The sequence below is a fragment of the Arachis duranensis genome, chromosome 1 (genome assembly GCF_000817695.3).
Source record: "Arachis duranensis cultivar V14167 chromosome 1, aradu.V14167.gnm2.J7QH, whole genome shotgun sequence".
NCBI classification, from domain to species: domain Eukaryota; kingdom Viridiplantae; phylum Streptophyta; class Magnoliopsida; order Fabales; family Fabaceae; genus Arachis; species Arachis duranensis.
Genome location: NC_029772.3, coordinates 15,307,085 through 15,322,688, shown reverse-complemented (window position 1 = coordinate 15,322,688; position 15,604 = coordinate 15,307,085). Strand labels below are relative to the sequence as shown.

General features: G+C 33.5%; 2 protein-coding genes across 3 annotated transcripts; one reads left to right on the top strand and one right to left on the bottom strand.

Annotated features, from left to right (window-relative positions):
* The first annotated feature begins 3,319 nt into the window (after positions 1 to 3,319).
* On the top strand, positions 3,320 to 8,443 carry LOC107479589 (uncharacterized). Its single transcript, XM_016099719.3, has 5 exons — positions 3,320 to 3,568; positions 4,597 to 4,652; positions 5,672 to 6,232; positions 6,325 to 6,431; positions 7,443 to 8,443. Exons 3-5 carry the CDS (start codon positions 5,813 to 5,815, stop codon positions 8,209 to 8,211), a joined length of 1,296 nt encoding a protein of 431 aa, XP_015955205.1. The 5' UTR covers positions 3,320 to 3,568; positions 4,597 to 4,652; positions 5,672 to 5,812; the 3' UTR covers positions 8,212 to 8,443.
* A 1,601-nt stretch (positions 8,444 to 10,044) lies between these two features.
* Positions 10,045 to 15,509, bottom strand: LOC107479605 (probable 2-oxoglutarate-dependent dioxygenase At3g50210). 2 transcript variants are annotated; one of them, XM_016099734.3, is made up of 12 exons: positions 15,361 to 15,509; positions 14,962 to 15,077; positions 14,128 to 14,246; positions 13,687 to 13,750; positions 13,419 to 13,486; positions 12,305 to 12,363; positions 12,043 to 12,211; positions 11,878 to 11,897; positions 11,720 to 11,766; positions 11,093 to 11,173; positions 10,903 to 10,992; positions 10,045 to 10,459 (listed from the first exon to the last, which is right to left on the bottom strand). In XM_016099734.3, the coding sequence occupies exons 1-12, from the start codon at positions 15,392 to 15,394 to the stop codon at positions 10,328 to 10,330; spliced, it is 999 nt and encodes a 332-aa protein (XP_015955220.1). In that variant the 5' UTR covers positions 15,395 to 15,509; the 3' UTR covers positions 10,045 to 10,327. The 2 variants fall into 2 exon arrangements, with proteins under 2 accessions (XP_015955220.1, XP_020993920.1); XM_021138261.2 differs by having other exon boundaries at positions 12,043 to 12,363.
* Between the last annotated feature and the right edge of the window lie 95 nt (positions 15,510 to 15,604).

The window sequence follows — 15,604 nt, the reverse complement described above, 5'->3', positions numbered from 1 at the left end:
TTTATTATGTTTCAGTAAGTTTCGAATCAAATCTTGTTGAAGTGTCTAATAATACATAGTCGTTAGATTCTGGTGCACTACTCTTGTGTCACATATCATGCAGGTATTCCTTTCAATCCAACCCATAAGAAATTGAAAGGTTCTTATATATGGAGAACAGATTAATCCTGGAGAGTGATTGTTGTTTTGATCTAAAAAAGTGTCTTTATGTTCCTGAATGTGTTGTGAATTTAGTTTCTATTTTGAATTTAGACAACGTAGGTTTTAACTTTAAGATTGGACATGGTACTTTTTTATTGTATAAACTTGCTTACTATTATGGTTCTGGTACTTTAGTAGATGGTTTATATCATTTTAATCTTGATGTTACCTTTGCTAAATCCATATTTAATCTTGAGCACAATAATAGTAGTAAATGTGATGCACTTATTGAAATTTCTGCTTTCTTGTGGCATAAAAGATTGGGCCATGTATCTAAAGAAACAATGTTGAGGTTAATAAAAAATGAGATTTGACGTAAATTGGATTTTTCTGATTGGGATGTGTGTGTGGACTGCATTAAAGGAAAACAAACCAAAATCATTTTAAAGAATCTAGCCACAAGAAGCAGTCAACTATTTGAGTTGATACAAACTGATATTTGTGGTCCTTTTGATAATCCATCTTGGGGTGGCAAAAAGTATTTTATCATTTTTATTGACGACTTCTCTCGGTATTGTTAATTATATATTTTGCTCAAAATTCTCAATCTATGAATATTATTGAAATATTCATTATGAGGTAGTGAGGCAATTAAATAGAAAAATAAAGGTTGCGAAAGTATAACTCCTAATTGCCATGACCACAACCTCCCGAGAACCAAATTCCATTCCAGTAGCAAATTCACTATCTTGCACAAAGAAAACACCTACAAATAAGGAAGAACAATTTTAAAGTTCTATAAAACTATATCTCATATCATGCAGTTACAATATCAAACAAAATAATGAAGCTTATTTGTTTTTTTTTTCGGTGCAAAAGAATCTTAATATCGACTACTGTAACAACATGCAAAATCTTGAAATAATCAACATTCTTTAAAAACAAAATTAAAATTTTACTAACATTATTTACAAAATGATAAAGCAATATACTTGGATTTGCAAACTCAGTAAATTCTGGTGCATGCATAGCATCTAGGTCCAGAGTATGCATGAAAGATGCACATCGAATGAATATCGGCTTGCGATCGTGTTTATTGAACCATGAACTTTCTTTTCAGGACGACTCTCGTTCCCTCGTTACTTCCTCTCAATATGTCATTGTTGGCTAAGAACTCTTCTTCAATTACTGTTGTTTTCTTCCCGGTCTATGTTGTCTCCTTCACTTAGCAACGATTCATCTGCTTCGTGAGTATTACCCAATTATTCGAACTCAACATACAACTCTAGGATCGGCACATGAGCTTCATTTTGTCTATAAACCATTAACATTTCTAGCATAATGGCTTCATCAATCACATTCATCGATTCAAATCGTATCACACCACTGAAAAATAACACCGGTTGCCTGTATAAAATATTACTAATTCTTTTTGAAATATTTCTATGTATGTGTTGGCATAATCTATTTTTCCACTCTTCACATGACAACATGCGAGAAATAGTAAAAGAAATTGGATTTTTACAAATAAATTTTATACCCTCAGTTGTATATGGTATAACTTCACCATCAAAATATACCAGTAAACTCACATTAGTTTTCATTACTCTTACAACAAAAACTAAAAGGAATGTCACACTGCAAACATTTTGAAGAAAGGGGTAGAAATGAAAATTTTGTTAAGAGAAGAGTGAAAAGTGAGTCTGAATATGAAGAGAAGAATAAAAGTGAACTCATTTACAAATCCAGTTAATTCTTTTATAGAGGAGAGTAGATATTAATTTTTTTAATTGTTAATTTAATAAAATAATTAATTTTTTTGAACATAATATTAAAATATTAATATTTCATATGATAAAGTAATCTTTTCACACTTAACGAACTGACGAAAATATCATATCAAAATATTTCTCGTTGTGAACGAATTAATTTATTATTAAAAAATTCTCGCATAGTGCGAGATGGGCTGACAAGCCCTTTTCTCCATAACTTTCTCGCATAGTGTGAGATGTGAAAGAAATAATTTTTTTAAAAAAATTTAAACCCTTTTCATATAATGCGAGAAATAGAAGACCCATCACATCCGAGAATAACACCTCACAGTCCCATCTTAGTGCACATGTGTAATATTATTTGCATATTAAAATTTTTTAGCCAATATATATAATGTAATTTACTCTTAATTTTATATAAATAATATTTTTTTAGTCAGATGAATTGAACAATCTCAATTCTAATTAAGCACTATAATAATGGAGATAAACAAAATGACTAATATGAATAGGGGTGTTCAGAGATTGGATTCGGCCTGCATATTCGCAGTGTTTATCCAAATCTGATTTGAAAAATTATGGATATAGATTCGATCCACACACTAATAGAATCATATTGCGGATTTTAGATTTTATGTAGGTATTCGCATATTTGCGAATCTACAAAAATAAATAAATAAATAAGTAAATATTATTTTTATGTTTTATTTCAACTAATTATTATATATGTTGCATTATTTTAATTTTATTATTTAAAAAAAGTATGTCTAATATTATTTTAAACATAGTTATCAGAATATGTGGAGGCTTGAAGGTCGTTGAAGACTTCAACAGTAACAGAAAAGTATGTTAATTTTTGCTAGTGTTAAAGGCTTGAAGTGGATATGTGGAGATCCTTCGATGGTGCGGCGGCACGTGGGTGTATGGTGGATCCGTGCGGATCAACAGCAGTCCTAAGTACGAATTGATCGATTTTCAATGAATTTGACCACCGTTGACCGAATCAACTGCAAGTCTGGCCCTAAGTAAAAATCGAACCTGTCAGACCACCGATTTATCGATTTTTCAGTCGAACTGATAGGTCCAATCTGATTCTAATAACTATAATTTTAAGAGTAAATTAAAAATAGAAAAAAAAATTTTATTATTTTTTTTAATAAAAATAAACCTTTAAAAATATTTTTATATTTTATAGATATATTAAATCTGATCAAAATTTTGACTATATCTAATTTAATTCAATTCTCGTTCACCCTTAGATGTGAATTAATTTTTTAAATTTAGACGATTAATCTGAGTTAATTGAAATTTGGAGACTAATTTAAAGCTGACCTCAAATTTCAGAGTCATTTTGAATTTTAATTCGGGCTCAGCTGCATAAAAATAGTAATTGAAAAAAAAAAAAAAAGCACCGAACCCTAAGTCGAAGTGTCGAATCCTCTAAGTCTCTAACGCCAAGTCCCAGGCCCCCGTCCCCAACCCATTCTCCGTACTCCCTCGCAAAGGGCTTCTCTTCTCTGTTTCTCTGATCCACTCATCCGCTGCTTTTCACTCTGCCCACGCCTCCCTTCGTTCCGCCGTCTCCCTTGCATCTCCCATCACGCCGTCGTGTCCGCTGCGTCGGCTGTCTTCTCTCCGTCTCTACCTCAGTTCCGGTAGCTCCTCTGTCCTCTTATCTTGTTCTCTGGTTCGGTTTCTTTGCTTTATTTTTTTTCTGGAACTGTTAACTTGTAATTTGCTGTCTTCGACTTGTTTTCTTGTTGCTGTTGCTGTTTGCTGTGTTGTTGAGTTGTTAGTTGAATTGTTATTGCCTCAGTTGTTTTTATAATGTAGTGTATTTTTGTTGCTGCTGCTGCTGTGTTGTTGAATCAGTTGCTATGTTGTTGAGTTTCTGTAATTTGAATCTATTGCTATTGAAGCCCGTTGATTAAATTACACGAGTCCATTTTCGGATTTCCCAAGTGTTTTTTATTGTATATCTTACTTATTTGACATGACAAAGGAGTAAATTTATTATCATCTTTAATATGCTAGTGCTAATGTTCTGGGGAAATGTGACCTAGAAGTTGACTCTGACTAAGCATTGAAACTAAGAGCGATTATAATCCTTTTATTTTAAATGAGAACTGCCTTTGTTATTTATTTTTATTCACTTTCGATTATTGTCACATGTTTAAATTAAAAGAGACACTTCTTGAAAAGTAATAAGGCCATGTCCATGTGTTTGGCATGTTAAGAAAAGAACGAATTCCGCTGTAATATGTATACCACTTTAAGTTATTGTGATCTTGTCTTCGCTATACTCAAGTTCATGTATTTCAACTTCTGTGATATGTATATCATTTTCCGTTTGAGTTCTTTTTGTTTGAGTCTATGCTGGTCACATCGGATTAAAGATTGTGGAGTTGCATCAGCTGTATCTGTTTATTTGTGACCATGCACAAGTATGCATTCTTGACTTTTAGGCAACCATATTAATCAACATCCATTATGTTGTTTATTTGCATTCTGAAGCATTCTTTAAAATTTGATGCTTACAATTGAAAATTTCATTGTATCTTATCCTTTATTGTGTATCCTGATGCTCAAGTAATGGATCGATTTCTTTGCTAATGGGGTTTTAGTTTTCACTTTTTCTTGAATACTAATATGCATGTTTTTTTTATCTTTTTATTTTTTCCAGTATTCTGATGCAACAAGAACAACAGTGACATGTTTTGCACCTCACAACCAACTTGAGTAAGTGTTAAAATTTTGAAGAATACCTATGCTTTAGTTTAAGAATAGAAAATAAATACAGCGAAATTGAATTTTCAGGGTTTTTTTTTGTATATTTTATGGATGTAGAAAACTAAAGCATTAATCTCTGGTAGGGATGATGTTCTAATAACTTCTCAGGATAAGATTTATAATTTGAGCTTTTTAGTATTCAAAAGTTCTATTTGCTATAATATGGTTCTCTCAGTACACCAAAAAAATATGTTCTCTCGGTTTCAGAAGACACAAGTACATTGACTACATTGTCTCTCTTTTTTTTTGGAGTGAGTTCTCCATTTTTTCTTGTTGTATCATAAGTAGGCAATGATAGAGGTATGAAATGAATTTTCTACCTATGCATGTTTGCTTGGAAATAGATTACAAAATCCTGGAGTTGCTTTATCTCAGCCTACTGGTAAAGAGTTCACGGCATAGTATTCCATATGTTTGTCTTCCACAATTTAGCTTGTTAAAAAAAAAATCTAAAATCCGCACCAATTTTTTTTTTTTTTCATTAGACCCTTGGGTGAAGCCATTCCCTAAATCCAGCTTAATTCGGGATTCTTTGCACTGGGCTGTCCATTACAACCTGGTACCGATCTCAGTTTTCGTTAAGAAAATTTTACATACCTTGCCAAAAATGGGAGATGGAGAAACACTGCAATGCACCTGCTCAAATTCCTTTTTGTGCATGACACATTTTCAACTCTTCTTTTCAAGCCATTTGTTGTCAATCACTATGGATACATGGTTTAGATATAAATATTTTATTTTTATGAAAATTAAAAGATTTACCCCCTACATTTGCATCATATGCAATTTATTTTCTTAAATTTTAAAATGTTCAACTTGATATCTTGAAATGATCAAATGATGCAAAGGAAGTCTTCTGATAACTTTATTCAAGGATAATGTTTTTAATAAAACACATTAGGGCTATTTTGTAAGATGTCAATTTAATGCCACCTAACAAAAGGACCATTCTTATTTTGTAATGTTAGGGACTTTGTGACGGAAAGAAGAGGTTTGGGACCATGAAGAAGTTGGAGGAGAAGAACTAACCCCACTCCACAAACCTCTAACCACAATTTACGAACTTAAATGGCAGCTTTGGGTTTCTTTGCCAAACCCCTCATTTGCTCATGAAACCCAACCCCTTCTTCCTCCTCTCTCTTCACAACATCCATCGCAAACCTCATTCTACTACACTCTCCTATCACCTCATGGCCCAACAAACCAATGATTCGAACCGACCAGAGGAACCTGACAACAACCTTTGCTCCTACCAACAGGAAGTAGAACAGAATGACTCACTGCTGTCATGCATGGATTATCCAGGTCGGGCCCTAACTGGAGAATCTCGGGTAGAGTATGCCTGGACCTATTGGGCCAAGTTGGGCCGGCCCAGATTCATAGTGGCACCCATGGTGGACAACTCAGAGCTTCCATTTCGATTGTTGTGCCGTAAGTATGGTGCGTCTGCAGCCTACACGCCCATGTTGCACTCGCGAATCTTCAATGAGACTGAGAAGTACAGAAAGGAAGAATTCACCACTTGCAAGGTAAAAATAACAGTAAATTTAAAATCCTAGATTCCAATGTTGCAGTTGTGCATTGTTAATTTACTTTGCTTTAGTTTTGGGTGTAATTGCAGGAGGATCGACCATTGTTTGTCCAATTTTGTGCCAATGATCCTGATGTATTATTAGAAGCTGCACGCAGGGTGGAGCCTTATTGTGATTATGTTGATATTAATCTCGGGTAATTATATTCAATGTTTTGTTGACAACCTGGTTCAGATACAATTTCTATTTTGGTTTGAGTTTAGGGTTTAATTTTGATATATAAGAGAGAAATGGGAGTGAGTGCGTGGCCTATGTTTAAGATATCAATGCTTTATTACAATTTTTAGTTTTAACATTTAAAATGGACTCATCTAATAAGAATTTTTGCAGTTGGTAATTTCGACATTTAAAGGCTAACTGGTGGTGTTTATTGTTTACAAATGTTCGGGGCTTAGAGTCTATCCAAGTGTTCGTATAAGGATGGAAAGTAGTGGTTGATGATGCTCTTGGTGGTCGAGTGTCTCACACGTGTCAATGATACTTGTAGACACACTTGACACATTTTTGACGTGCTTTCATATTTGAACATTTTTTTTCTCCTTAATTTAGCAATAGTTCAAAGACAAATTGGATCTGGTGTCAATAGTGTTAAAGGATGCCAATATTTATAGTAGTAAGCATTGATGGTTTAACATTTGTAAATGCCTAACTACCATTTAAATCTTGAAAACATAGACATGTCCTATGTTGTGTTGAGTATCCATATTGGTATCCGTGCTTCATAGGTGGTTATGGGTTCGGCTAAGTATGCATGAGGTCTTAGGTTCAATGCTCATTGTTGTTAATATCTTAAACTGAAGATCTAGGGTTTGAACTATAAAGGCATCATGCTGGAGACTGTGACCCTCCTCAACATGGGTCTAGGAGTAAGCATTTTCATATTTGTGATGGCCTGTAGCGGTATTGCTTCCGTTGGTGGTCATTCTATTCCTTTAAAATGAAATTCCACACACACCCTTATAACCACGCTGCCGTCCAATCCCACCCCTTGGTTATATCCAATGCATCCACAAAAAAAAAATTAATAATAATAAAGAGGAATTTGGCATATCAGCATACAAAGCCTTTAATGCTTTTTTTTTTTCAGTAAATAATAAGGAACTTTATCAATAGGATTTAGAGTTTGATATTCTTTATGATTATGCAGGTGTCCTCAGCGCATTGCAAGGCGAGGATATTATGGAGCCTTCTTAATGGATAATCTTCCTCTTGTAAAATCTCTAGTGGAAAAATTGTCTCTCAACCTTAAAGTTCCTGTTTCATGCAAGATTAGACTCTTCCCGAAATTGGACGACACACTGAAGTATGCTAGGATGCTCGAAGAGGCTGGTTGTTCGCTTTTGGCTGTCCATGGCAGGACAAGGGATGAGAAAGATGGGAAGAAGTTTCGAGCTGATTGGAAAGCCATCAGGGCCGTGAAAGATGCGGTCAGAATTCCAGTCCTTGCAAATGGCAACATAAGGCACATGAACGACGTGAAAGAATGCTTGGAGGAGACAGGAGTTGAAGGGGTTCTTTCTGCCGAGACACTGCTTGAGAATCCGGCCCTCTTTGCTGGATTTCAAACTGCTGAATGGGTGTCCAAAAGCGAAGGAGTCGGTGTAGATGGAAATCTAGACCAGGCAGATCTGCTGGTGGAATATTTGAAGCTCTGCGAAAAATACCCCGTGCCATGGAGAATGATTCGCTCGCATGTTCATAAATTGCTGGGAGACTGGTTCAGCCTTCAACCTCATATTAGGGAAGAACTAAACAAACAATCTAAATTGACATTCGAGTTTCTTTATGATATGGTTGATCGGCTTAGAGGAACAGGTACAAGAATTCCACTATATCTCAAAGACACTCCGTTGGAAACTTGTCCAGATTTAACGGATGAACAGAGCAGGGCACCAACGATTGCTGTTCAAATTTAATATGAAACATCAAACATTTTAGGTGGAGTTGGTGTCGCCAAGCAAAACGATGACTCCACATTATTTAGATACAATTTTTATAGTTGATTACAAGTGAGAATAGTTCAAATTTTTAGATCCCTACCATATTGTATTTTGATTTCATTCTTGTGGCGAACGCCTAAAATACATTGTTGTATACGTGTTAAAATTCAGATAGTGCTAATTGCCACTGGTATTGCCTAGGTACCAATCTACTGAGATTAAATCACCATTTTGACAAAAATATTCAATCATTAACCTTTTGCTGGTTCTGTTAAAAAGTCAAACTCTGTACTCTTTTTTTATTAATTACACAAACAGTTACTTTTAAAACAAAAACAAGAAGAAAAAGCAATCAAAAGAGCAGGCTGAACTGCTGTTTATCGAAGTCAATCTGGACTGCAACGTCCATGAGGATGGTGGCAACATCCACAGAAATGGCAGATCAAGTAGAGGCATGGTGGATGGCAGAAGGAGGAGGGGAATTGGTTGAAGAGGGAAAGGGAGGAGGGAGGAGGGAGGAGGACATATAGGGAGTGGAAAAGGGAGGGAAGGAATGGAAGTATGAGAGTGCCATGCTGAGGACAGCATCGAACAAGGTGGATAGATAATCTGTAAATGAGTTCATCTTTTATAACCTTCGTTTTTTGTTGTGGTTAGTTTTGTGGATTGTCATTTGTCAGCATCCAATTTATTTTTGATGAAAAATGATAATTTACTCAATCTGTTGACTGATCTTGTCCTTGCCTATATATGTGTATCTATCTTTAAATAATGATCCCACGATTGATTATGCGATTTTACGTGTTATATATAATGCAAATTTTAGTGTGAAGAAAATGGAGATCATACTAATGCTCAATGATCAAGGGCTACATGTATTAGATAACAATGTATTAAACAAACTAAAATTAGTCAACAAAATTCGTGAGAACCTTTGCTAACTAGATGATCTCCAAAGACAACTTTCCTAAACTTCTTGGTACCATTTGTTCTTGTTTTACTTGAATTTAAAGGTTCAACGACAGTATCAAAGTTCGTTTGCCCACAAAGGAATGTTAATCTAGGACCAGTTGTAAGAAATAAACACGCCAAAAATGGAGATACTTTATCTCATTAGAAGACATCCGACACTTTGGGTTTTTGTTTGATATTTTCATAATTCGAGACAATATTAATAGTTTTTTTTACCTAAATAAATTTCTTAAACCAAAATTAATTACACATATTATTTATAACCCTAATGTTGGATTTCCAGACAGAACTAATAGAAAAAGTAGTATAAGTACTCGCAAACTTGTATTTGAAATATTATTTGGTCTTATTAATTTCTCAAACATCTCATCCATTGTAAAATAGAAAAAATTCAACCTTTTAAAGACTTTTTTAGGATTTTTCTACAAACCATAAGTGTTTTTCTCGTTATAATAATATTTCTAGGATTTTCTAAGATTTTAACAACAACAACAACAATAATAATGTTGTTATTCTTATTATTACGTTTTGTATCATAGTGTACCTAATTTATATTCAAAGTTTTAAACACAACCCAACGATGTACCGGTGTTTATGAAAAAATAATTAGACAATATACAATACGTTTAAAATACTAGTTTGCAGATAACTACAATACAATTTTTCCTATTAATTTTGTTTAGAAATGCAACGTTAGGATTATATATATATACACACACTTTTTTTTCTTAGGACAATTTTATGCTATTATTTTAAACTTAATACTTTCGTTTGGTATTTCGTAATTATAAATTTATGAATGCTATTTTTTATAGGAATGTTAATATTAACTCCGGATGAAAATCAATTTTTGTACTCCAATTTGCAAACTCTTAATTGAAATATAAATTTACATTTTGTTGATGAAGATATTGATACATACACGGCTTACCTACAACAACAATAGAAAAATGTGAGCGTGATATATAATCACCATACAGAGAATTTGGATCCCATAATCATAGCTGATAAACAGTATTGTCACTCCTTGCAAACTAGTCAAGCAAGATGGATGTTGTACAGTCCAAATTAAACCAGCTAATTAGATGCCTGACTTATAAGAATTCACAACGAAATAAAATTAGACGTCGACGAAATTTGTGAGGACCTTGCTAACTAGATGCTCTCCATAGATAGCTTTTTCAAACTTCTTGGTACCATTTTTCCTTGTTCTAATTGTATCCAAAGGCTCTACGGCAGTATCAAAGTTCGTCTATTCACAAAGCAATTCCAAACTATGATCAGTTGCAAATTAATCATGTGAAAGAGATCTCTTTCAAAATATCGGTCACTTTTAACTTTTGGTATATTCAGAAGAGTAATACTAAGGAGCCAATCTTTTTTTTAGTCAATATCAACAACCTTTTCAAAATTATTTTGTTTATCTTAAAAGTCTAGACACTATATCAATAAATCCTCAACTTGAAGGCCTAAATTATAAACTCTAAATACTAAAGCTCCTACAAAAATGAGTTTTGGAATTGAAAAAGAAAACTTAATTAATATTGACTTTGGCTAACTAAAATTTGTTCCCTATATTACCCAGATACTATATTTACACATACATTGAATTATAGTTTAAGTTATAAATATACCAACATCTTAAAAAGTGACAAATATTTTCAAATGAACGAAGTATAGAAAATAGGGGCTAACCTCATAAAAGTATACTACACTGACTCTATATTTTGGAGAGTTGTTTATCACCCGATGCAAAGTTGACTCATATAAACCATTGGAATATATCTGCCGTAATTTTTCCATACTTGATCAGATATTATTCAACTATGTCTCAATTCTCATGGAGTATTGATTTGATTAAGAGATTAAAAGCGTGAAAATTTACCTTTAGCATGTCACCAATGTTACACACAAATGTGCCAGGAACTGGAGGTGCTGATATCCACTCACCAGAGAGGTTTCTCACCTTCAACAATATCATAGCATAAACAATGGGAAACAAAAAGCAACCATGATTTAAGTTTTCTTAACCCCACATTTTCTCATTTTGGAGGGAATTGAATCCATTTAAGAGCCTTAGTGAACCTAGAATTAAATTAAGGATTTAGTAAGGCACATGTTAAGATTACTATTAGTAGAAGTTTTAAAAATTTTTCTTTTAATAAATACACAACAAACGCATTAAAAACTTCAATATTTTGTATTTTCAATAACAAAACTTTCTCGATATATAACCTTAAAATGTGTCTTCAGGATACATGTTAGTTAAACCATTTAATTAATGGTTATAGCAGTAAACATAGGTTGAAAATTGAAACTTAAAACTTCGACGAAATCAATCACCTCTAACTAAATTCATATACATTTAAACAGAAACTACATATAAAATTTGAATTCAATAACTCAGTAAAAGAGTGCTCATAGTGAGAAACAGAAGTAATATCAGGAATTGTATGCAACAAATGAAGATTATCAGTATCTAAAATCAAGAAGGAATTATATACAAAAATACCTGGAGAGCATTTATATCTTCATCCTGGTTTAACAATGTCAATAAACCTATTAGGCACAGCATCTTAAGATCATTAATTGACAATTGACAATTACTCATTAACAGATAATCTAAATAAATCATGATTGAAGGCTAAGATATATAAATATATATCCTACCATAATCAGTATGAGCTCCACTGGATTTCATGAAATAAAAGAAACAAAGACAAAAAAGTAAACATCAACAGAAAATACATCAATAATGTAATGGAAATGAAAAACTTAAATTAGTAACTTGCAAGTAGTTCGCAACCTCAGTTTAGAATTTTATAATTACATTACCATCCAATGTCATTTTTCATAGCTTCATGAGTTCCATTTGTAGTGGTTAAGCCCGGGTAACCAATAAGCCGCATTACCCAAAATGGATCCCCAGCTCTCTGTCCTTCAAATTCGTCTGGCGATCCTCCTAGTGCTAAAGCGATACCTCGCATAATTTTCCTTGCAAGCTCTGCTCTTACCAAAAGAATCATCATAAGAATGAAAAATTCTAACCCAGGAAACAAAATGATGGGAATAGAAATAAAAGGATGAGAAAGCATGCCTGTGCAGATACTAATATATTCCTCCATAATAACTTTGAACTTTGGAGGATTTTGAGGCCTGCATGATGGACAAAAAAATTGCAAGGGTTAGAACTTGGAATGCATATTAGCTTAAGAAGACATAAGTGTGATATTTTAATGAGCGAAGTACCAAAATTATCACAAAAGATGTTACTGATAATGTTAGCCAAAAAAGAACAAAAATCTGGTGGCCAATATATCCAATAGACTTGATTTGTTTAACAAATCTATCCCAAAAAGGAGAACCATTTTGTTGATGACATGATCTTTCATCCATAATTTTCTTTAAGCTTTTGAGTTTGTGTTCTTCTATAAGTGATTTTGTCAGTGACATGATCTTTCTTTCATGGGTAATTTTGGTACTTCACTGTCTGTTATTATCACATAAGGACTTCTATACTAAATGCTAGTACTCCCAAGTGCAATACTCTATTGCTTGGATATGAGAGACATGTATCAAATGTCATTCATGCAAAGTTAATCCTAAGAGAATGAAACTAATTTGATCAATATTCGAATCTTGACTAATAAGATATCGATAATGCTATGGTGCATTGTACCTTTCAATGAGAGTGAAGATTGCTTCCTTTATAATAGAAAAAGTCACAAAATATATATCATGTGCAATGCACAAGTTCTCTATAACAACAACAACGAAGCCTTGTCCCACTAGGTGGGGTCGGCTACATGGATCAAACGACGTCATTGAACTCTATCATGTATCATGTCTATAGAGAGACCATTTACATGTAGATCTCGTTTGACCACCTCATGGATGGTCTTCCTAGGTCTTCTTCTGCCTTTCACCCCCTGTCCATCTTCTATCTCATCCACCCTCCTGACTGGGTACTCTGTCGGTCTTCTTCTCACAAATTCTCTATAAATTTAGGAAAAATCTTTGCTCTTCACCCAACTGCCAACTCTACTCTTTACCCAACTTTATTCTTCACCAAAGAAATTCCCATAAGATATATGCGACTAGAAGCAAAAGCATACATGAAATTATGTCTATTGGGCATGATATTCGTCTAAAGCAGTGAAGCAGGCATTATTAAAAATAAAAAGATAAAAAATAAACATGATTCCACATACCACTGGTTGTATCCTTCCATAGTTTTGCCAAGATCTCCATACATGCCCCTTGTCACCTCCTTATAGCACTGCCAAAGAAAAAATGTAGCAATCAGTAGAGCTACTATGCTTAGCAATCAGAGAAAGAAAATGATATGGTATAGTGAGGGAATCTATCTTCAAACAATATGATCAAATGAAAGAGTGGAGATTTAATTTAGGGAAAAGAAAAGATCAAAATTGACTCTAAAGAACATTGACATAGACCTATATTCTTAGTAATACCTACATCAATTGCTTCATGCATGTCAGGTGTGCCTTTAGTTATATTTTCTCCAACCCTCTGGTAACCTCTGCATCAGAAGTTAGGCTTTTATAGCAAGTGCTGTGATGCATATAAATAAAATGTCACAAATCAACTATGTCAAACTTTATGCTGCTAGATAAATACATATAGATGGTTTTAAAAATGATGCGCCCCCTCAAGAAAGATCCATACGGATGAAACAGAAGGTATAGGTCAACCCAACCATATGCTGAAACTCTGTGTGCAATTTTTGGAAAATGACAACTAGGATCAATCTTGAGATCAATCAATCATCGAAGTTCTAAACATCTGATATCATGTTACGAACTAACTTCCAGAAGGTGAAGAAGCTATTAGGCAAAGGCGAATACATTGATCTTATATCTAACAACTAAATAAAGTGAACTCGGCATCCAGGCTAACCTGAACCCTGCAGCCGGAGTCATTTTGATTTTTGTCTTTTCTTCACAAGGTAGTTCAAAGAATCTGCGAGTTATGTCTTTAACTTCTTTAAGGAGAGCATCAGAAACACCATGACCTTTCTGTAAATCAAGGACCATAGAATTTAAGCAAAACAATAACCAAAATAATAATGATTAAAGATGACAAGGGAGAAAACCGGAATGCAAAATCTTGCCTTGGATTGCCAAGAAAATAAACTTTTAGAGAAAATCAAATAATAATTAATCCCTCTATTGATTCAATATGAACTCTATTTACTCAGATGCTTGTAAATGACAATAGCTTCACTAGAAGTTGCCTTGAATGTATCCTTGTGGGATTATATTATTAACCTTTTTGGTTTTCCACGGTATCACTTAGCCTGATAGGCCAAATACTAATCCGTCGCAAATTAAAGCTTTATTTAAGGATTTGCTGCTAGCTAATGAGTTGCTCATGCACAAGGCGGGATTCTAACTCTCTGACACTTGCTTAAGTAGACGAGTGAACTAAAAACTTGACCAACCCAAGTTGGTTAGGTTAACTTAGTATATGAGATCTATTGCTTAAACGTTTTTTTCTTTTTGTTCATTTCAGTTCCAAAGCAATATTATTAATGATCAATTAATAAAATCTTTATTCTAGAGAAATTTGGAATCTACACATCAAAGACTACTGAACCTACCGTCAATGTAAAATAAGCAATTCTAACACAGAAATCGTTATGATGTAGAGAACCCTACCAATTTATCTCATATTTCAAGAAAGCAAGCTACAGAATAAAAGAAGAAAAATAAATAAATATAAGATAAATACCAAATAGAAGAACCCAGCCTCAGTGCAAGCCTTATCCAACTGTCTAACAACTTCAAGAACACCAGGGTCCTCTCCCATTTTTGGGTCATCACACTTGGCTAAAAGGGCACTAACATCTACATAGAACAAAAAGAAATTAAATTTATCCTCTGAATTCATAAGTATATGAAGTAAATAATTCTGAATCAACTGTAACATAATTAATAACTTGTTATAATGAAAATTGAACTTTCAAAATTCTTGATTCACGGACACTGAACTAAAACCATCAGCGAAATTATTATAATTATTTATGTTTAATTTCTATCTACATACACAAAATGAAGCTATGAAATCGAAAGATATGATTGGTTGAAAATATCGAGAATGATGGCTATGGAACTGGTATGAAAGTTTTACCAATTAGGGGAATTGAACTGAAGTCCGTAGCCATCGCTGGCTTTTGTGTGTTCTGTGAATTGCGGGTGAGGTCGGTGATACAATGCAAGCTTTGCGGTGGCAATTGCCTGCTTATTATAAAGAGAGACAAATGGAGTAATGCACATCAAAGGCACCTATAATCATGCATGCGTCCTCTTCTTTTAATCATTAAAATAAGTTATTAATATAAAATATATATTAAAAATTAATGAAATTATATTTA